This window comes from Salvelinus namaycush, chromosome 22, assembly GCF_016432855.1.
Source record: "Salvelinus namaycush isolate Seneca chromosome 22, SaNama_1.0, whole genome shotgun sequence".
Taxonomy (NCBI): Eukaryota; Metazoa; Chordata; class Actinopteri; order Salmoniformes; family Salmonidae; genus Salvelinus; species Salvelinus namaycush.
The window spans coordinates 27,320,903-27,344,607 of record NC_052328.1 but is presented as its reverse complement, the minus strand read 5'-3'; the positions used below and the strand labels follow the sequence as shown (position 1 = coordinate 27,344,607).

The following is a 23,705-nucleotide window of genomic DNA, read 5'->3' as shown; positions in this document are numbered from 1 at the left end:
GTCAAATAAAGTTCGTTCAGGGCCATCGATGTGTCTGCTTGGGGGGGGGAATATATACGGCTGTGATTATAATCGAAGATAATTCCCTTGGTAGATAATGCGGTCGACATTGATTGTGAGGAATTCTAAGTCAGGTGAACAGAAGGACTTGAGTTCCTGTATGTTGTTATGATTAACGAAACATGGTGTGATCATAAGGCATACCCCCCCGCCCCTCTTCTTACCAGAAAGATGCTTGTTTCTGTCGGCGCGATGCGTGAAGAAACCAGCTGGCTGCATCGACTCCGATAGCGTCTCTCGAGTGAGCCATGTTTCCATGAAGCAAAGAACGTTACAGTCTCTGATGTCTCCCTGAAAGGCAACCCTTGCTCGGATTTCATCAACCTTGTTGTCAAGAGACTGGACATTGGCGAGTAGTATGCTAGGGAGTGGTGCGCGATGTGCCCGTCTCCGGAGCCTGACCAGAAGACCGCTTCGTTTGCCCCTTTTACGGCGACGTTGTTTAGGTTCGCCGGCTGGGATCAGATCCATTGTCCTGGGTGGAAGGCAAAACACAGGATCCGCTTCGGGGAAGTCATATTCCTGGTCGTAATGATGGTGAGTTGACGTTGTTCTTATATTCAGTAGTTCCTCCCGACTTAGGTTTCATTACATACAGATTACCTGGGGTACAAATGTAAGAAATTAACGATTGGTTCATCGTTCCATGGGAGCGGACAGTACACAGTGTACCATCATGTTCTGAATAATGGCCAAATCTACTTTGATCCCTATTTGACTGAATCGCTTAGGAGTAACAGACGCAAGTCTAACATCTATCGGAAACTGCTAAACTACTTGTTCACTAGCCTCCTGCTCTCCGGGGATGTGCAACTCAACCCTGGGCCTAACATCACCTAGCCATCGATACTCATCGGAGTGGGGAGCAGTGGATGGCCGCGGAGGTGGGTGATTGCTATGCTTTAATGGTTTCTCTCAAGTCACCCAGCTCGAAGATGAAATGTAACTCTCCAAACATATCCAAGTCGCTATATGCGATCCTTGACTCTGCTCTCGGCACGCAAGCTGTTTTAATTAGTTCCCTGCATCCAGTGCAAGCGGAAGGGATAGTTAATTGCAGTACCGAACTGCCCCTAATCAAAACGGCCTAAACCCAGCTTCCAGAAAACAGTGAAAACAGTAAAATTTTCGATGTGTCATTCACTCTTGAGTCATCTGGGACCCACGAGCTAAGCCCAAGGGACTACTAGGGGGGCATTTGAACATTTGCGGTGTCATTCCAGGAAATTATCAAATTCATCTTCTCAGACTCCAACCTTGACTGCCTTTCAGAGACATGGCTCCATAAAAACTCCATCAGCTGCTTTGATTGTGCCTGGCTACAATGTTTTCAAGAGAGACAGGATTGAAGGAAGATGAGGGGGTCTGATGATTTACATTAAAGAACATATCCGATGTAAACAAATTGAGTGGTCATGTGATAATAAACTAGAATGTATAGGCCTAAATGCTACTGTCTCCCCAAATGTATTTTACCCTTATTGGAATGTATAGACCACCTTCCACCAAACGTGTGTTCTTTGATCAATTTAATAACATGCTTAAGAAATGTGATTTTGGGAAAGAGGTCATCTTAATGGGAGATTTTAACATTCATTATCAAGACAAGATTTGTAGCAAAACCCTCACGAATACCTTTGACCTTACACAGCTAGTGTAAGGTCGAAAGTTGATCTGGTGTTCAGTAATAAACGAGAGAGTGACTAAATCATTCAATATGGTTACTGGCCTGTAATCATAATCTGACACTTATAGCCATAAAGCTTTCCAAGAACAGGTTTAACCTCTACTGTTAGGTGTTCTGAGCTGCTCAGGCTTTCTAAGAGTGAATTCAATTATTTTGAAAATGCAATTAAAGGAATTACCTGGAATGATCTCTTGTCCTATACAGATGTGGAAGCTGATAGTCAGGTTTTTCTATCCACAATCAGGACTACAATAAATGGCCTCCTAAAGAAAATCATCTAAACCTGGCCAAAAGACTGCTCTTCCTTGGCTATATGGAGAAATAATGGAGACGGATGAAAGAACGAGATCATGCTCTAAAGCCCTAATTACAGTATGACAGACGTAGATTTACCATGTTGAGAAATAAGGTGATGAAAGAAATCAGACAGGCCAAGGCAAACGTTTTTTATCAACATGATTGGTGAAGCAAAGGGAAATTCTAAATTGATCTGGGAGAAGATAAAATTAACAGGGAAAGACTGTAGTAACACTGCAAAAAGGCTAGAAATTAATGTGAATGACAGTCTAACACAGGATGCAGTCAAAATAGCAACCGCCTTCAATTCCTGCTTTGTTGACTGTTAAAGTACTGACACAGAACCCCTCCACTGGTTTCTTGGGCTCAGCGCTAGTGAATGACACTCACCCAGTCTTCATCATAAGGGAGGTTTCTGAGTCAGAGGTGAACAAGGGGATTATCTCACTAAAGAACACTAAAGCCAAAGATGTGTTTGGGCTGGACTCTACCTTTCTTAAAAACTACAAAGAGTCACTCATTGGCCCCATTACTAAGGTCACCAACAGGTCTGTTGGTCAGGGGGTATTATTTCCAAGGGTCCTGATGTTGACCATAACGGCCATCTTTAAATCAGGTGACCCTGCTGAAGTGAGTAACTACAGGCCCATTAGTATACTACCTGTGGTGTTGAAGGTTGCTGAAAAGTGTGTAGCAGAGCAACTGACTGCCCACCTCGACAACAGCCCCTTCACATTATACTACATGCAGTTTGGCTTCAGAGCAAAACACTCCACAGAAACGGCCAACTGCTTTCTTCTGGAAAATGTGTCCAAGATGGACAAAGGGGGCATTGTTGGGGCTGTATTTCTAGACTTAGGGAAAGCTTTGGATACTGTTAACCATGAGGTTCTCATCACAAAACTGTCCAAGTTCAACTTTTCCCCTGATGCCATGATGGATGAAATCATACCTTGAAGGCAGAACCCAGTGGGCAGAACCCAGTGGGTATAGTGCTATCTCCCACTCTAAGCTATGATGTGGGTGTGCCCCAAGGGTCAATACTGGGGCCCCTCCTGTTCAGCTTGTACATTAATGATCTGCCTTCTGTCTGTACTGGGTCTGAAGTTCAAATGTATGCAAATGATACAGTGATACCTACTCATTCCAGGTTTTTATTTTTCTATTTTTTACATTGTAGAAAAATTGTGATGAAATCAACACTATGAAATTACACATGGAATCATGTATTAACCAAAAAAGTGTTAAACAAATCAAATATATTTGAGATTCTTCAAAGTAGCCACCCTTTGCATTGATGACAGCTTTCCACACTCTTGGCATTCTCTCAACCAGCTTCATGAGGTACTCATCAGGAATGCATTTCAATTAACAGGTGTGCCTTGTCAAAAGTTTATTTGTGGAATTTCTTTCCTTCTTAATGCGTTTGAGCCAATCAGTTGTGTTTTGACAAGGTAGGGTTGGTATTAGAGGTCGACCGATTATGATTTTTCAACGCCGATACCGATTATTGGAGGACAAAAAAAGCCGATACCAATTAATCGGCCGATTTTAAATAAATAATAATAAAATAAAAATGTATTTTTTTTATGTGTGTGTGTATATGTGTGTTTATAATATGTGTGTATTCAGACACACATTTTTGTAATAATGACAATTGCAACAATACTGAATGAACAATGAACACTTATTTTAACTTAATATAATACATAAATACACACACACACACAGCTCTGAAGTGAAAATGATACTGAAGAGTCTGCTTAGGAGACAAATACTCTCAACTGTTTGAATAAAAATAGAGTTTAAGTTACCTGTGATGAATGTTGAAAACAAAAATTAACCCTAACCCTAATTTCTATATGCAGGAAATCCTATTTTAATAATGGGCATGGTAAGAATTGACGACCAAAGTGCGAGTCTTCATTCACATGACACCTAGCAAAATCTGAAAAGCGGTTCCTTCATTTATTCCATAGGATATTTTTTAGATTCACTTAAAATAAGGTCTGTGTTTCGTGTAGGCTTACACCACCTTGCCAATTTTATAACTGTGTAGATATCCATAGGACAAGGTAACTCTGATCAATATTGGCTAAATATAAGCGAAGATCATTTTTTTTTGTAGAGTGGATTTATGAAAATATGTTGACAAACGTTACCTTATCCTAGTGAGATTTACACGGGTATCAAAACGCCGAGGCGGTTTAAGCCTGCAAGAAACACATACCTTATTTGAAGTAGATCAAGACATTCTCTATGGAAGACATGAACGGTAAAATAACAAAGGAACCCCTTTCAAGTTCAGCCGCAAGTTATTACAGGAATTATAACACGTCGACTATTTCTCTCTAAACCATATACCTTTGACTAATCCGGAAACTATCACCTCGAAAACAAAAAGTTTATTCCGTTCCGTATTTTATCTAACGGGGGTGGCATCCATGAGTCTAAATATTCCTGTTACATTGCACAACCTTCAATGTTATGTCATAATTACGTAAAATTCTGGCAAATTAGTTCGCAAAGAGCCAGGCGGCCCAAACTGTTGCATATACCCTGACTCTGCGTGCAATGAACGCAAGAGAAATGACACAATTTCACCTGGTTAATATTGCCTGCTAACCTGGATTTCTTTTAGCTAAATATGCAGGTTTCAAAATATATACTTGTGTATTGATTTTAAGAAAGGCATTGATGTTTATGGTTAAGTACACATTGGAGCAATGACAGTCATTGATTGTTTGTTTTTTATGAAATAAGTTTAATGCTAGCTAGCAACTTACCTTAGCTTACTGCATTCGCTAACAGGCAGGCTCCTCGTGGAGTGCAATGTAATCAGGTGTTAGAGCATTGGACTAGTTAACTGTAAGGTTGCAAGATTGGATCCCCTTAGCTGACAAGGTTAAAAATCTGTTCCTAGGCCGTCATTGAAAATAAGAATGTGTTCTTAACTGACTTGCCTAGTTAAATAAAGATTAAATAAAGGTGTAAAAAAATATAAATAAATCGGCGCCCAAAAATACCGATTTCCGATTATGAAAACTTGAAATCGGCCCTAATTAATCGGCCATTCCGATTTAATCCGTCGACCTCCAGTTGGTATACAGAAGATAGCCCTATTTGGTAAAATACCAAGTCCATATTATGGCAAGAACAGCTCAAATAAACAGAGAAATTACAGTCCATCATTATTTTAAGACATGAAGGTCAGTCAATCTGGAAAATTTCAAGATCTTTGAAAGTTTCTTCAAGTGCAGTTGCAAAAACCATCAAGCGCTATGATGGAACTGGCTCTCATGAGGACCGCTACAGGAAAGGAAGACCCAGAGTTACCTCTGCTGCAGAGGATACATTCATTAGACTTACCAGCCTCAGAAATTGCAGCCCAAATAAATGCTTCACAGAGTTCAAGTAACAGACACATCTCAACATCAACTGTTCAGAGGAGACTGCGTGAATCAGGCCTTCATGGTCAGATTTCTGCAAAGAAACCACTACTAAAGGACACCAATAAGAAGAGGAGACTTGGTCCAAGAAACATGAGCAATGGACATTAGACCAGTAGAAATCTGTCCTTTGGTCTGATGAGTCCAAATTTCAGATATTTGGTTCCTACCGCCGTGTCTTTGTGAGATGCAGAGTAGGTAAACGAATGATCTCCGCATGTGTGGTTCCCACCGTGAAGCATGGAGGAGGAGGTGTGATGGTGCTTTTCTGGTGACACTGATTTATTTAGAATTCAAGTTACACTTAACCAGCATGGCTACCACAGCATTCTGCAGCGATACGCCATCCCATCTGGTTTGCCCTTAGTCCCACTATCATTTGTTTTTCAACAGGACAATGACCCAACACACCTCCAGGCTGTGTAAGGGCTATTTGACCAAGAAGGAGAGTGATGGAGTGCTGCATCAGATTACCTGGCCTCCACAATCACCCGACCTCAACACAATTTAGATGGTTTTGGGTGAGTTGGGCCGCAGAGTGAAGGAAAAGCAGCCAACAAGTGCTCAGCATATGTGGGAACTCCTTCAAGACTGTTGGAAAAGCATTCCAGGTGAAGCTGATTGAGAGAATGCCAAGAGTATGCAAAGCTGTCATCAAGGCAAATGGTGGCTACTTTGAATAATCTGAAAAATAAATTATATTTCGATTTGTTGAACACTTTTTTTTTGGTTACTACATGATTCCAAATGTGTTATAGTTTTTATGTCTTCACTATTATTCTACATTGTAGAAAATAGTGAAAATAAAGAGAAACTCTTGAATGAGTAGGTGTGTCTAAAATTTTGACTGGTAATGTATGTGCATGCAAAGAGCAAACAACAAGCTGCACAAGAACTCACTACTGTAATGGTCCAGGTTACAAAGTGACTCATGTTTGTCTCAATGTAAAATAAAAAATAAAAATAAAAAACGGTCTGCATGTTGTTCACAAAAAGGGCAACTGAAGCTACTGAGCCAGATGTCTGTGTCAGGAGAGAATCTCCAGGTGGTATACAATTTTAAGTGCCTTGGCATCATACTTAATTCAACCCTTTTTTAAAAAAGCAGGTTAAAAAGGTAACTAAAATGACCAAGTTCAAGCTAGCTAATTTCCGATTCATACGAAATTGACTACAGAGGTAGCAAAACTGTACTTCAATGCTATTACACTCCCCCACTTAACATACTGCTTGAGTAGTTTGGCCAAAGCTTGCTATACAACATTAAAACCCATTCAGTCGGTCTACAAACAGGCTCTCAAAGTGATTGATGGAAAGCCCAGTAGCCATCATCACTGTTACATCCTCAGAAAGCATGAACTTCTGAGTTGGGAAAATCTTGTGCAATACACCGACGCATGTCTTGTATTCAAGATCCCAAATGGTCTGGCTCCCCCTCCACTTAATACTTTTGTTAAACAGAGAACCCAAACCCATGGCAGCAGATCCGCAAGGTCTGCCATGAGAGTTGACTGTATTGCTTCTTTCCATGTTGTCTGTAGCTTGTGAGGTGTGGAAACACTGTTGCTTTTTGTGCTATTGCTCTGTTTGCATGCTACAATGTTGCTTGGCCTATGTTGTTCTGTCTGCATGCTACATGTTGCTTGTCCTATGTTGTTCTGTCTGCATGCTATATGTTGCTTGTCCTATGTTTCTCTGTTTGCATGCTACATGTTGCTTGTCCTATGCTGCTCTGTCTGCATGCTACATGTTGCTTGTCCTATGTCTCTCTGTCTGCATGCTACATGTTGCTTGTCCTATGTTTCTCTGTCTGCATGCTACATGTTGCTTGTCCTATGTTTCTCTGTCTGCATGCTACATGTTGCTTGTCCTATGTCTCTCTGTCTGCATGCTACATGTTGCTTGGCCTATGTTGCTCTGTCTGCATGCTACATGTTGCTTGTCCTATGTCTCTCTGTCTGCATGCTACATGTTGCTTGGCCTATGTTGCTCTGTCTGCATGCTACATGTTGCTTGTCCTATGTCTCTCTGTCTGCATGCTACATGTTGCTTGTCCTATGTTGCTCTGTATGTGCTCACTGCTCATTGTTTGTCTGTATTGTAATTGTTTTTAATAACCTGCCCCAGGACTGCGGTTGAAAAATAGCCGGCTGGCTAAAACCAGCACTTTTACTGAAATGTTGATTAATGTGCATTGTCCCTGTAAAAAAATATAATAATAAATTGATAAAAAGGGGAAACCTAGTTATTTTTTATTTTCTTTGATTCATCTCTCATTCATCCTCCTGTGGATTTTATATGGCGGTTGGCAACCAACTTAAGGTGCATTACAGCCACCAACTGGACTGGAGTGTGGACCTCCCATCTTTTAATTACCTACGTGGGTATATGCTTGTAAAAAACCAATGAGTAGATGAAGAGACGGGACCATGTTCTATTTTAGCGCCTGGTTATGCAGACGCTAGCAAGCAGTTTGAATGAAATTATTGATTAACATGTATGTGTTTATTAATTTTTTGCAACATGGCCGGTTTGGTCAGCATGTCAGCATTAAAATGTATCAGACTACTGGGTAGGATATGTGTCCTAACAGATGCAGTGTGTGGTGAATACACTGTGTGATTGATGTAAAAACACTGAGCTGACGTTTCCTGATGACAAATATCATCCTGTTTTGTTTTGGTAAACATTGTCAATCTTCTAATCTTTGAGAGTGAATAGCAAGGCTCTGCTCCAGGGCTTATCTGATTTGATCATTCATTTACCAATGGGCCAGTCTAGCCTGTGTCCTCCCTGATGTTATAGTACATTCACATGATTAACACCTAAAGATGAGACACCTGTACCACCACAGTGGATTTATAGGATTGGGTCACGGTTGAAAGGCTATATGGGATAATGACTGTATAAAATCAATTATTTAAATACTGAACTATATTGTATGATCCAAAAAAAAGAAATTTTATGATACAATTTCTCAGCAAAATAGCCCCATAACGTCAGAGCCACCACCATATTTTACACTAGGTATGGGGTTCTTTTCTGCTCATGCATTCTCATTTTGGCAACAAACCCTCCACTGGTATGCCTGGCCAAAGAGCTCTAAATGAGAATGTATAAGCAGAAAATAACCCCATACATACTGTAAAATAAGGTGGTGGATCTTTGATGTTATGGGGCTATTCTGCTTGCGCTGGTCCTGGGGAATTTGTCAACAACCTGGTTGCCTCTGCCAGGAGGCTGAAACTTGGCTGCAAGTAGACCTTCCAGCAAGACCATAACCCTCAAAATCCACAAAGAAATGGTTAGTTTGCCACAAAATCAACATTTTGCAATGGCTATCTGTCTCTGGACTCCCTTTGAAATCCTTTGGTTTAATATTAGAGGGCAGCCCATAAGTGCAGACGAAGGATATGGAAAGATTCTGTATGTAGGAATGGTCTAAGATCCTTCCCAATGGGTTCTCCAGTTAGCATAAAACATTTTAGAAAAAGGCTTAGTGTAACCTCGCAAGGTGATGTATTGAAAACAGGGGTGTCAATTTTGACCTCTACTTTTTTGAGAAATTATTATTACTAGTTAAATATCTTTCTCTGAGCAATTGTATTAGTATAATATAATTTCATATTTTTTTCATACATTATAGCTCAGTATTTGAATTATTTATTTTAGTAATTTTTGCTCATCTTTATCAAGGGAATCAATTATTTCTGACCCCACTGTATATTTCTGTGTGCTCTGGCGGTGATGCAGAGTGCTGAGCCGTAACCATGGTGGCGTGGTAGGTACAGCACAAACCAAGCTCAATCAGTCCGATAGATCCCCTGGGCCAACGGCTAATGGTCGGCGTGTATCCTGAATTACATCACCTCAGTTTGGGCAACATGGTAGAGCAGTGTGAAAACAAAATGTTCCTCTCCATGCAAAGCTTTGCTAATCTCCTCCATCATATCCAGCTTACATAAAGCTGGGTTTGCAGGTCGGCGCTATCACTGCCTCCACCTCTGTTGCCTCCTGGTCCTCTAGCCTACTTCTGCTCTACACTGCCCCCTAGAGCTGGGGAGTTTGACTGTGAGAATGGCACGGCACTACTCCGTGTTTTAAAGTCTAGATACATTGGGAAGCAGTAGGAGGCTTGATACTGGGTCAGGCTTGCTCACTGAATCTATTAACAATGACAGGCTGTGTCTGTGTATATGCGTGGGAGTTGGCATCTTAGCTCAGACACGACAGCTACACTGTCATCTCTACTGGACAGGAATGGCACAGTTTTGGGGGAGGGAATCCTTGGCAACCAAAGGATATTTATATTTTTGTCTGAAATGGCTGGTACACTAAGGTTGTATTGCAGCTGATTTATCATCATAGAACATTTGTCTTGTTGATTGACAGTAGGGCAGGCTCTATTCAATTGCGATTCATCTCATCAATATAGTCTATATGAATTAAACTGGTGTATCGCCGCTATCTCCTTCATACATATTACAATAACTTTTACAGAGCAAAAGAGTGTTTGCTTAATTTCTATTAGAATCAATTCAAGTAATATATAGCACTCACTGATCATCTTTTTCTCTGTCATTTCAGCCTTAACAGCATACACATACCTCACCATCTTCGATCTCTTCAGGTGAGTAAATGGGCATCCTGGGGAGCATCATGTTTTATCAGCACTGTCTAAAGAAGTTTTACACTAAGCTAAATATTGTACCTAACACTTGTGTTGAGCTCTTTTTACTAGAGTGCAATTGCTTGTGTTGAGGTGTTGTTAGTCATGATGATTTACAGTACCAGTCAAAAGTTTGGACACCTACTCATTCAAGGGTTTTTGTACATTTGTACTATTTTCTACATTGTAGAATAATAGTGAAGACATCAAAACTATGAAATAACACATGGAATCATGTAGTAACCAAAAAAAAGTGTTATACAAATCAAAATAAATGTGAGATTCTTCAAAGTAGCCACCCTTTGCCTTGATGACAGCTTTGCAAAGTCTTGACATTCTCTAACCACCAAGAATCTTAAAATCTAAAATATATTTTTTGGTTACTATATGATTCCATATGTGTTATTTTATAGTTTTGATGTCTTCGCTATTATTCTACAATGTAGAAAATAGTAAAAATAAAGAAAACCCTTGAATGAGTAGGTGTGTCCAAACTTTTGACTGGTAATGTATGTGTACCTGTTGGCCTACAGTCTGATCACCTGTCTGCTGAGTTCCTGGGTGGCCATGAAGAAGCCTAGTCAGCTCTTCTCGTTTGGGTACGTCCATTAGCATACTGATTCTACAGTGGCCTGTTTTCTAAAATGAGTCATTTGATGATCATGTTTCCATTGACTTGTATTGATTTATTAATGTCTACTGGATTTTTTTGGTGTACGCTTTAATGTACTGTATGTGATACAACACTTACATTCCCACACATCTTAGGTTGTTTAAGGAGGGGCTAAACTTACCAATTCCTCCTGGGCATTTCTGGTACTCATCAAGAAAAATTTGAATTGTGTGGTTCAATATGGGTGTTATGTTCGCTATATCATATCCTGGCAGTAATGTTTGTCCCCCTTCAGCAACCGGGAGAGGCAGCAGGACAACGTGAACATGATTGGTCAGGGAATACTGCATTTCCTGCTTTCTAGATGTAGTTGTCTTTGATAAATTTGGTGTTTGTGATTCTAACGTGAGTTCATGAATGTGAGGATGTTTGAGTTGGAGAAAACCCAAGCCGTTTATAAAAAGCAACTTGTTTTTTCAACATAACATTGTCTTGTGTATGGATTGTTTAAACAACTTTGAGGTGCTGCGTACTAATGGTTAGTTTGGATGTCTGTAAATTGAATGCGTGGGTTGTAGGTTGATTCTGGTGAGCGATTGGATAGTGTGCTCTGCAGCATACCGGGCATCTGTGATCTGGATGATTTGATTACTGCCAGCCAGGATTAGACTGTGCCAGGCTTTGGTCCTGTGTAGGCAGGATTGAAATCAGAACCCAACCATGATATTAAGTGACATTTTCAGTTACACATCTCACAAAACCCAGTTTTGGAATATACTGACTTTATGACCAAAACTATCCTACTTACACTTTTTGGTCAATTTTGGCACTGGAATAAATATTTATGACATGCTCCTGCGAAAAAATTGAATTAGCATAATACAACATTTCCCATCTATATCCGTCTGTTTTAGCTAGAGATCAGTTTTTTTGGCATGTGCTGCATCTATCTACTGCGTCCTCCTTCCGCGTCGGAAGTTTGTCAGACCAGGAGACATCCTGAAAATCTCATGAAAACGTCTGTAGTGACCAAACAGTTTGGGCTAATATGATAACCCCCAATTCGAAGTTGAAACTCTCACGAACATGTACATGCCGGTGGTTTTGCTCTAGGACGCCCACAAGCCTCGCAGGACTTGTCTGAAGGTTGCCCAGCTTTAAAAATGAATGATAGTAAAGTGCCTTCAGAAAGTATTCACACCCCTATACTTTTTCCAGATTTTGTTGTTACTACCTGAATTGAAAATGGATTAAATGTAGATTGTGTGTTACTGATCTACACACACTGCCCCATAATGTCAAAGTGGAATTATGTTTTAGACATCTTTACAAATTAATAAAAGATTAAAAGCTGAAATGTCTTGAGTCAATAAGTATTCTATGTTATGTTAAGCCTCTATGTTATGGCAAGCCTAAATGTGTTCAGGTGTAAAAATGTGCTTAACAAGTCTAAGTTGCATGGACTCACTCTGTGTGCAGTAATAGTGTTTAACATGATTTTTGAAGAACTAACTACCCCATCTCTTTATGGGATAGTTATTCAAACACATGAATTTCAAGCACAGATTCAATCACAAAGACCAGTGAGGCTTTCCAATGCTTTGGAAAGAAGGTCATCTATTGGTAGATAAAAAATGTAAAAAATTAAGACCTTATTCATGACACTTTGGATGGTGTATTAATCCACCCAGTGACGAAAAAGATACAGGCATCCTTCCTAACTCAGTTGACGGAGAGGAAGGAAACCGTTGAGGGATTTGGCCAATGGTGATTTTAAACCAGTTACACAGTTAAATGGCCGTGATACAGTGCATTTGGAAAGTATTCAGACCACTTGACATTTTCCACATTTTGTTACGTTACAGCGTTATTTTAAAATATATTCATTTGTTGTTTTCCCTTACCAATCTACACACAATCCCCCATAATGACAAAGCAAAAACATTTTTTTCCAAATGTATAAAATAATAAATTCAAGTATAACATTTACATAAGTATTCAGACCCTTTACTCAGTACTTTGTTGGAGCACCTTTGGCAGTGCTTACGGCCTTGATTCTTCTTGGGTAGGACGCTACAAGCTTGGCACACCTGTATTTGGGGAGTTTCTCCCATTCTTCTCTGCAGATCCTCTCAAGCTCTGTCAGGTTGGATGGGGAGCGTCGCTGCACAGCTATTTTCAGATCTCTCCAGAGATGTTTAATCGGGTTCTAGTCCGGGCTCTGGCTGGGCCACTCAAGGACATTCAGAGACTTGTCCCGAATCCACTCCTGCATTGTCTTGGCTGTGTGATTTAGGGTCATTGTCCTGTTGGAAGGTGAACCTTCGCCCCAGTCTGAGGTCCTGAGCGCTCTGGAGCAGGTTTTCATCAAGGATCTCTGTACTTTGCTCCATTCATCTTTCCCTCGATTTTGACTCGTCTCCCACTCCCTGCCTCTGAATAACATCCCCACAGCATGATGCTGCCACCAGCATGCTCACCATAGGGATGGTGCCAGGTTTCCTCCAGACGTGACACTTGGCATTCAGGCCAAAGAGTTCAATCTTGGTTTCATCAGACCAGTGAATCTTGTTTCTCATGGTCTGAGAGTCCTTTAGGTGCCTTTTGGCAAACACCAAGTGGGCTGTCGTGCCTTTTACTGAGAAGTGGCTTCCGTCTGGCCACTCTACCATAAAGACCTGATTGGTGGAGTGCTGCAGAGATAGTTGTCCTTCTGGAAGGTTCTCCCATCTCCACAGAGGAACTCTGGAGCTCTGTCAGTGACCATTGGGTTCTTGGTCACCTACCTGACCAAGGCCCTTGTCCCCCGATTGCGCAGTTTGGCCGGGCGGAGAGCTTGAGGAGGAGTCTTGATGGTTCCCAACTTCTTCCATTTAAGAATGATGGAAGCCACTGTGTTCTTGGGGACCTTCAATGCTGCAGATGTTTTTTGGTACCCTTCCCCAGATCTGTGCCTCGACACAATCCTGTCTCGGAACTCTATGGAAAATTCCTTCCACCTCATGGCTTGGTTTTTGCTCTGACATGCATTGTCAACTGTGGGACCTTATATAGACAGGTGTGCCCCTTTCCAAATCATGTCCAATCAATTGAATTTACCACAGGTGAACTCCAATCAAGTTGTAGAAACATCTCAAGGATGATTAATGGTAACAGGATGCACTTGAGCTAAATTTCTCATAGCAAAAGGTCTGAATACGTATGTAAATAAGGTTTTTCTATTTTATTTGTAATAAATTTGCAACTGTTTCTAAAAACCTGTTTTCATTTTGTCATTATGGGGTATTGTATGTCGATTTTATATATTTTTATTTATTTAATCTATTTTAGAATAAGGCTGTAACTTAACAATATTTGGAAAAGAGAAGGGTGTCTGAATACTTAACAAATGCATTGTAGGTGAAAACTGAGGATGAATCAACATTGTCATTTAGGTTAGTATTGTGGAGTAACTACAAAGTGAAAAGAAGGAAGCCTGTACAGAATAAAAATTCCAAAACATGCATCCTGTTTTAAGGCACTAAAGTAATAGTGCAAAAAAAACTTTTTGCCCTAAATACAAAGCATTATGTTTGGGGCAAATCCAACACAACACCACTCTCTTAATATTTTTAATCATGGTGATGGCTGCATCATGTTATGGGTATGCTTGTCATCGGCAAGGATAATAACCTAAAACACGAAGCAAATATACACTGGAATTACTTACCAAGATGACATTGAATGTTCCTGAGTGGCCTAGTTACAGTTTTGATTTAAATGGTGTTGAAAATCTGTGGCAATACTTGAAAATCTGTGGCAATACTTGAAAATGGCTATCTAGCAATGATCAACAACCAACTTGACAGAGCTTGGAGAATTTAAGGTATAATGGGCAATTATTGTACAGTCCAGGTTTTTGAAAGATCTTCGATTTCCCCAGAAAGACTCACAGCTGTAATCGCTGCCGAAGGTGACTATAAAATGTATTAACTCAGGGCGTTGAATACTTATCGAAGAAAAATGAGTTTTTTTCCCTCCATTTAATAAAAAAAGGAATGTTAGAAATTTTCTTCCACTTTGACATTAACTTTGTGTAGATTGTTGACAATGACAATTAAATCCATTTTAATCCCACTTTGCAACAACAACATGTGGAAAAATCAAGATGTGTAGTTTCTGAAGACACAGTGTATATATATATGGAAGTAGTTTAGTGCCAAATAAAAGGGGGTACAAAATATATATAATTTCCTGATAAATCTTATTTTAGATACAGGACAGACACATCAAAGCAAACTTAAGATACAATTGTTTTACTATCTGTTTAGACTCTAGACTAGAGGTTAAGCTCCTGACCTGTGTTGATGGCCGTGTGTTTGTTTGCCCGTGACAGACTGCAGTCGCGGTACGGTGTAGTCTTTGTATGTTTGTGTGTTGTTTATAATCATCTCATACACACAGCCTTTGACACACCATGCAAGCTGTTTTTATCGGGTAGAGCTCTGTTTGTTTGGCATAGGGCTCTGTGTGTTTGCTTTTTTTCCTTTGACCTTAGGGTGTTGAGCAGTGGTGGTTGCATAGAAAGCTGCTTTTCAGCTTGATTTGGCCCTAATGTGCTCACTGGGCCAGTACAATGGGTCAGCCACTGGACAGATTATCTAATTTCAACTGGAGCAACTCTCCCTAACCCTTCTGTCTATCCAGCTTTCCCAGTACAGCATGTTACTAAACATTGACATGGGGACAAGGAAATAACCAAATGATGTACATTTACAGATGGAAACGTCTTACTTCTTGACTTAACAGTGTACCTTTTATACACTACTCGCTTCTACAATGTATGGAACCATATCAGTGCAGCACTAGTGATGAGCAATTTTAAGTCATTATGGAAATGTTTTGTGTTCCACTTTCTATGTTCTGGATACAGTAGGATTTTCATTAATGCTTACAGAACGGACACAGAGACGGACTCAGTCCCAAAACTCCTGCGTTGTATGTTGTTATATTCATGTACCTCTTATTGCTGTATAGAATGTTATTGTTGTACAGAATGTTTATTTTTATCTGTCCGTTGGAATTTTCATATCACACAATGAGATCAGTGATAATAAAAAATAAAAAAACATTTTCAAGCATCCTGGTATGGTAGTCTTTCAGTAGCTCAAATGAAAATGTATGGTACAAAGCACATGATCTCTGATGTCAGTCATGTGTATTTTCAGTTATGTTCGTTTGTTTGATTGCTCACGTGTGTGTGTGTGTGTTTTCCACCAGGTTTAAGCGACTGGAGGTCCTTGCTGTGTTTGCCTCCACGGTGCTGGTGCAGCTGGGCGCTCTGTTCATCCTGAAGGAGAGGTAGGTGGAACCAGGGTTTACCCCTGTTTTGGGACACGGGGTGGGGGACGGGGGCTACTGAATATTTCAGAGCTGTGGGAATGTCTGCTTGTGCCCACACCTAGGGCCAAAGCGACCAGTGCCAGGGTTTATCCAGCGGTCACTGCTCAGGCAGGTTTTAGGAGGGGGAGGGGAGTGCTGATGACGGCGCAGTCACTACCTCTTTTCACTCGGCTGCCAACTAGTACGTCAACCATGTGTGTTCTATGTAGGGCTAGTGCAGTGTGTTCGGGGGGGGGGGGGGTGTGTTTGTGTTGATGAGTGTAGGACATTTCAGCACTGGGAATGTTTGTTCATACTTATGTCCACACCTCAACCTGAAGCACCCATTAGAGAAGGCAGGGTTTATCTAGCGGTCACGTCTCTGCAGGGTAGAGGAGGGGAGAGATGACGTTACACTGTCTCTTTCACATGGCTGCCAAACAACATGTCAAGCACGTGTGTAACAAGGCTTCCGTCATTCAGAGAGAGAGAAACGGGTGGGGGGAACACTCAAATTAGTATGATATTACGTTTGGTATGGTTACATAAGACAGAAGGTTACTTAATCCATAAGAGTCTAAGCCCTGTCTAACACGTTGGAGGGTTCTACTAAGGTATATGGAATTGTTTTTAAAAGGTCCTACCAAGGAACATTTAGCAATTTGATTTTGAATTTTAATACTACCTGAAGTATAAAGAAATTGGGCCTTACTACAATTAGCCCATACAAACGCATTGAATAACAGATTCACTACATGGAACAGTTAGTCCTCCCAAAAAATAAAAAGGCAGTTTGTTCTGAAGTGTCAAAGATATAAGAAAGATCAGGAATATCATATAACCCCTTATTTTTGGCACTAAAGTGTCCATATATACAGTTGAAGTCGAAGTTTACATACACTTAGGTTGAAATCATTAAAACTTGTTTTTCAACCACTCCACAAATGTCTTGTTGACAAAACTATAGTTTGTTAACAAGTCGGTTAGGACATCTACTTTGTGCATGACACAAGTAATTTTTCTAACAATTGTTTACAGACAGATTATTTCACTGTATCACAATTCCAGTGGGTCAGAAGTTTACATACACTAAGTTGACTGTGCCTTTAAACAGCTTGGAAAATTCCAGAAAATTATGTCATGGCTTTAGAAGCTTCTGAAAGGCTACTTGACATCATTTGAGTCAATTGGAGGTGTACTTGTGGATGTATTTCAAGGCCTACCTTCAAACTCAGTGCCTCTTTGCTTGACATCATGGGAAAATCAAAATAAATCAACCAAGACCTCAGAAAAAAAATTGTAGACCTCCACATGTCTGGTACATCATTGGGAGCAATTTCCAAACGCCTGAAGGTACCACGTTCATCTGTACAAACAATAGTACGAAAGTATTAACACCATGGGACCACGCAGCCGTCATACCGCTCAGGAAGGAGACACGTTCAGTCTCCTAGAGATGAACGTACTTTGGTGCTAAAAGTGCAAATCAATCCCAGAACAACAGCAAGGACCTTGTGAAGATGCTGGAAGAAACGGGTACAACAGTATCTATATCCACAGTAAATCGAGTCCTATATCGACATAACCTGAAATGCCGCTCACCAAGGAAAGAAGCCACTGCTCCAAAACCACCATTAAAAAAAAAGACAGACTACGGTTTGCAACTGCACATGGGGACAAAGATCGTACTTTTTGGAGAAATGTCCTCTGGTCTGATAAAACAAAAATAGAACTCTTTGGCCATAATTACCATCATTTTGTTTGGAGGAAAAAGGGGGAGGCTTGCAAGCTGAAGAACACCATCCCAACCGTGAAGCACGGGGGTGGCAGCATCATATTGTGGGGGTGCTTTGCTGCAGGAGGGCCTGGTGCACTTCACAAAATAGATGGCATGATGTGGATATATTGAAGCAACATCTCAAGACATCAGTCAGGAAGTTAAAGTTTGGTCACAAATGGGTCTTCCAAATGGACAATGACCCCAAGCATACTTCCAAAGTTGTGGCAAAACGGCTTAAGGACAACAAAGTCAAGGTATTGGAGTGGCCATCACAAAGCCATGACCTCAATCCTATAGAAAATGTGTGGGCAGAACTGAAAAAGCGTGTGCGAGCAAGGAGGCCTCCAAACCCGACTTAGTTACACCAGCTCTGTCAGGAGGAATTGGCCAAAATTCACTTATTGTGGGAAGCTTGTGGAAGGCTACCCGAAATGTTTGACCGAAGTTAAACAATTTAAAGGCAATGCTACCAAATACTAATTGAGTGTATGTAAACTTCTGACCCAATGGGAATGTGATGAAGGAAATGAAAGCTGAAATAAATCACTCTACTCATTCTTTCGACATTTCACGTTCTTAAAGTGGTGATCCTAACTGACCTAAAACAGGGAATTTTTACCAGGATTAAATGTAAGGAATTGTGAAACTGAGTTTAAATGTATTTGGCTAAGGTGTATGTAACTTTTGGCCACATCGGAAGTTTTTGAGAATGACACATATTCATTTTCACAAAGTTTGCTGCTTCAGTGTCTTTAGATATTTTTGTCAGATGTTACTATGGAATACTGAAGTATAATTACAAGCATTTCATAAGTGTCAAAGGCTTTTTTTGACAATTACATGAAGTTAATGCAAAGAGTCAATATTTGCAGTGTTGACCCTTCTTTTTCAAGACCTCTGCAATCCGCCCTGGCATGCTGTCAATTAACTTCTGGGCCCCATCCTGACTGATGGCAGCCCATTCTTGCATAATCAATGCTTGGAGTTTGTCAGAATTTGTGGGGTTTTGTTTGTCCACCCGCCTCCTTGAGGATTGACCACAAGTTCTCAATGGGATTAAGGTCTGGGGAGTTTCCTGGCCATGGACCCAAAATATCGATGTTTTGTTCCCCGAGCCACTTAGTTATCACTTTTGCCTTATGGCAAGGTGCTCCACCATGCTGGAAAAGGCATTGTTCGTCACCAAACTGTTCCTGGATGGTTGGGAGAAGTTGCTCTCGGAGGACGTGTTGGTACCATTCTTTATTCATGGCTGTGTTCTTAGGCAAAATTGTGAGTGAGCCCACTCCCTTGGCTGAGAAGCAACCCCACACATGAATGGTCTCAGGATGCTTTACTGTTGGCATGACACAGGACTGATGGTAGCGCTCACCTTGTCTTCTCTGGACAAGCTTTTTTCCGGATGCCCCAAACAATCGGAAAGGAGATCCATCAGAGAAAATGACTTTACCCCAGTCCTCAGCAGTCCAATCCCTGTACCTTTTGCAGAATATCAGTCTGTCCCTGATGTTTTTCCTGGAGAGAAGTGGGTTCTTTGCTGCCCTTCTTGACACCAGGCCATCCTCCAAAAGTCTTCGCCTCACTGTGCGTGCAGATGCACTCACGCCTGCCTGCTGCCATTCCTGAGCATGCTCTGTACTGGTGTTGCCCCGATCCCGCAGCTGAATCAACTTTAGGAGATGGTCCTGACGCTTGTTGGACTTTCTTGGCCGCCCTGAAGCCTTCTTCACAACAATTGAACCGCTCTCCTTTAAGTTCTTGATGACCCGATAAATGGTTGATTTAGGTGCAATCTTACTGGCAACGATATCCTTGCCTGTGAAGCCCTTTTTGTGCAAAGCAATGATGATGGCACGTGTTTCCTTGCAGGTAACCATGGATAACAGAGGAAGAACAATGATTCCAAGCACCACCCTCCTTTTGAAGCTTCCAGTCTGTTATTCGAACTCAATCAGCATGACAGAGTGATCTCCAGCCTTGTCCTCATCAACATTCACACCTGTGTTAACGAGAGAATCACTGACATGATGTCAGCTAGTCCTTTTGTGGCAGGGCTGAAATACAGTGGAAATGTTTTTGGGGGATTCATTTCATTTGCATGGCAAAGAGGGACTTTGCAATTAATTGCTATTCATCTGATCACTCTTCATAACATTCTGGAGTATATGCAAATTGCCATCATACAAATTGAGGCAGCAGACTTTGTGAAAATGAATGTGTCATTCTCAACTTTTGGCCACGACTGTACATCCATTATTTTTTTCAACTGGTACTTGGGTACCTTCAGACGAGTCTTGAGGCCTGTGGGCGTCTTAGAGCAAAAACAACCAACATGTGAGCGTCATCTTTCCACAGAGGGGTCATAATAGTTTTGTAGGCCAAATCGCCAAACCGTACAGACGATTTTGTGAGAAGACCGATTTTCGTTGTCTCATTGTCTGACAAACACCCCTCTAGAGCTGTCATCTTTCACTGCAGATGAGAAAGTGTGACATCTCTGGATGCGGTGGATTGAGCTGCAACCAATGCAAAAAAACTGCTCTAGCTGAAACGGACAGATCTTTATTGGGAATTTTTTTAATTTTGCAAATTAGATTTTGTGGGGACGCGGACATCGACCTAAGGGGGTTAAGGCAAAAACTAAAGTATGGTGGTTGGTCGGGGTGGATGGGTAGTATTGTAACGCCAACGTGTAGCAACCCAAAGGTTGCGTGTTCTAATCTCACCATGGACAACTTTTGCAGTTTAGCAATTTTGCAACAACTTTCTACTCTTTAACTACTTAGCATGCTTGCTAACCTTAACCCTTTTAACCTAACTCCTAACCTTAAGCCCTAGCATAGCTAAAGTTAGCCACAACAAATAGGAATTTGTGACATATCATACGTTTTGCAAATTCGTAACATATTGCACGAATTGCAATTTGTAGCATATTGTACGAATTGCAATTCGTAATCCGTCATCCGAAATGGGTGATGGACATCCATCCACAAATTAATACATGCCATAAAAAACGGAACATATCATACTAATTGGAGTATCTCGGATTTGAATGTTCTATGTTAAATCTACCCGAGTCCAGGTTGATTTGTGGTAAGTGTATGGTAAATCTAGGCTGGCTCCATACCTTCTTCCCTTAATGTTGCCATGAATACTGGACAAAGGTTTTGATCATCCAGGACAAATCTATCCTGGAGACATATGCAAAACCACTTCTGTAAATAGCCTTTAGTGGTGTGTTTCTGATGGCTGTTGTCCCAGTGATCGGTACTAGTGTTACTATCAGACTTAAATCGGCCATGTAGCTCCCAGTGTGTACTGGCCATCTCTTTTATTATATCACTCCGCCTTAGTATCTCAGCACAGACTCCCCTCATTATTACTAGCGCCATGTGTTTTCCCTGGTATAGGAAGTGCCCTTATTCTAGGGGTGTGCCAAGTACTCGGACAAAACGAGTATCGTAATGGATATGGAGAATTTTCCAAATTCGATTATGACAAGTATATTTTCTAATTTTCCGGGATCTGAAAATAAGTATTTTCAGCTACCAGCACTCATATCTCTTTCACTCAGTGTGAAGCGCTATGTGCTCTAAACAACTGTCGGCTAGTTTCTCCGTCTGTAAAGAAATGGGCGGGATATTGGTTGAGCCTGCTACGACGATTGGATTGAAGCAAGCCGCTCTCCCTCTGCACTAATTTCTCCAGACAGACGCACGGCTCTGTTTCAGTCACTCGTCTCAGGGTCACAAGTCTCCCCTTCTCCAAACATTGTGTTTGAATCGGAATCTGTAGTTGGACATAGTTGTTCAATGTAGTTATTTCCCATCCACTTTCCTGAGGCCATATGGTGGTTTGTCTGTCTGCTTGGCGTTGTTAAGTAGACCTACTTTCTGTCCAAATAATTATTCCATTGTTGACGTCTGTCGTTGTGTCATGATCCAAGCCCATGCTTGCATGCTATTATTATTTATTCTCACCTTAGGCATGTTTACAGAGCAACAGATCATTTGAAAATAAAATGACAAATGTAGATAGTTTATTTTGATTCTACAAATTCTGTGGCATAAGTGTCAGGAGAGAAGTTTGGCTCTCTCAAAAGTGAAACAATATATGGGGCAAGCGAATTAGCCTGCCTTCAGAAAGTATTTATACTCTGTCTTATTCCACATTTTGTTGTTACAGCCTGAATTCAAAATTGATTAAATGTATATTTTTTTCACCCATCTACACACAATACCCCATAATGACAAAGTGAAAACATGTTATTAGAAATTTTTGCAAATTTGCTACACATCCATTTTCACGTCTTGCCTTCGATTTAAGTCAAAACGAACTCGTCACTCAGGAACATTCACATTCTTGGTAAGCAACTCCAGTGTATATTTGACCTTGGTTATTGTCCTGCTGAAAGTTGAATTAATCTCCCAGTGTCTGATGAAAAGCCGACTGAACCAGGTTATGCTCTAGGAATTTGCCTGTGCATAGCTCCATTACATTTATTTTTTTATCCTGAAAAACTCCCCAGTACTTAACGATTACAAGCATGCCCATAGCATGATGCAGCCACCACTATGCTTGAAAATATGGAGAGTGGTACTCACTAATGTGTTGTATTGGATTTGCCCCAAGCATAACATTTGTCCTGAATACAAGGGGCTAATTGCTTTGCCTCATTTTTTGCAGTATTTCTTTAGTGCCTTGTTGCAAACAGGATGCATGTTTTGGAATTTTTTATTCTTTACAGGCTTCCTTCTTTTCACTCTGTCAATTAGGTTAGTATTGTGGAGTAACTACAATGTTGCTGATACGTCCTCAGTTTTCACAGCCATTAAACTATGTATCTGTTTTAAAGTCACCATTGGCCTCAAGGTGAAATCCCTGACCAGTTTTCTTCCTCTCCGGCAACTGAGTTAGAAAGGACGCCTGTATCTTTGTAGTGACTGGGTGTATTGATACACCATCCAATGTGTAATTAATTACTTCAACATGCTCGAAGGGATATTCAATGTCTGCTTTTTGAATTGTTTTACACATCTATCAATAGGTGCTCTTCTTTGCGAGGCATTGGAAAACCTCCCTGGTCTTTGTGGTTGAATCTGTGTTTAAAATTCACTGCTCGACTGAGGGACCTTACACATAATTGTATGTGTGGGGTACCGAGATGAGGTAGTCATTCAAAAATAATGTTAAACACTATTGCAAACAGAGGGAGTCCATGCAACTAATTGTGACTTGTTAAGCAAATTTTTACTCCTGAACTTATTTAGGCTTGCCATAACAAAGGGGTTGAATAGTTGACTCAAGACATTTCAACTTTTCCTTTTGAATTAATTTGTAAAAAATATCAAACATAATTCTACTTTGACATTATGGGGTATTGTGTGTAGGCCAGTCACAACATCTCTATTCAATCCATTCAGGTTGTAAACCAACAAAATGTGATAAAATTCAAGGGGTGTGAATACTTTCTGAAGGCACTGTAAATCTGTGTCTGGAATAAATGCAGGCAGTAGTAGCCAGCCATGCATTAGGCTATTTATTAGCTTATTTTGTTGATAATTGAATAGGACTAAGTAAATCATGTGCATTTTCATCTGTCAGGGTTGATTGCCTTTGAACAATGTGTGTGGAAGAGTTAAGGAACATAACGATGAGCTCTGAGTGATAGTGCAGTAATGCGCGCTTGAGGTATACGCTTTACTGGCATTTAAAGCTCACTTCCGGATTTTCCGTTCACGAGTAGATCCGATTACAAGTATCAACTGTGATAAAACGGATACGACTAC

General features: G+C 40.7%; 1 protein-coding gene across 3 annotated transcripts in view; it reads left to right on the top strand.

Annotated features, from left to right (window-relative positions):
- Window positions 1-23,705, top strand: part of LOC120017710 (zinc transporter 6-like) — a 91,205-nt gene that overhangs the window by 25,867 nt on the left and 41,633 nt on the right. For 2 of the 3 annotated variants that reach the window (XM_038960655.1, XM_038960653.1), the window contains exons 5-7: window positions 10,081-10,123; window positions 10,696-10,761; window positions 16,035-16,115. In XM_038960655.1, the coding sequence (XP_038816583.1) occupies window positions 10,081-10,123; window positions 10,696-10,761; window positions 16,035-16,115 (190 nt within the window). The remainder of the gene's footprint in view (window positions 1-10,080; window positions 10,124-10,695; window positions 10,762-16,034; window positions 16,116-23,705) is intronic. The other variant, XM_038960654.1, reaches the window with a different exon arrangement.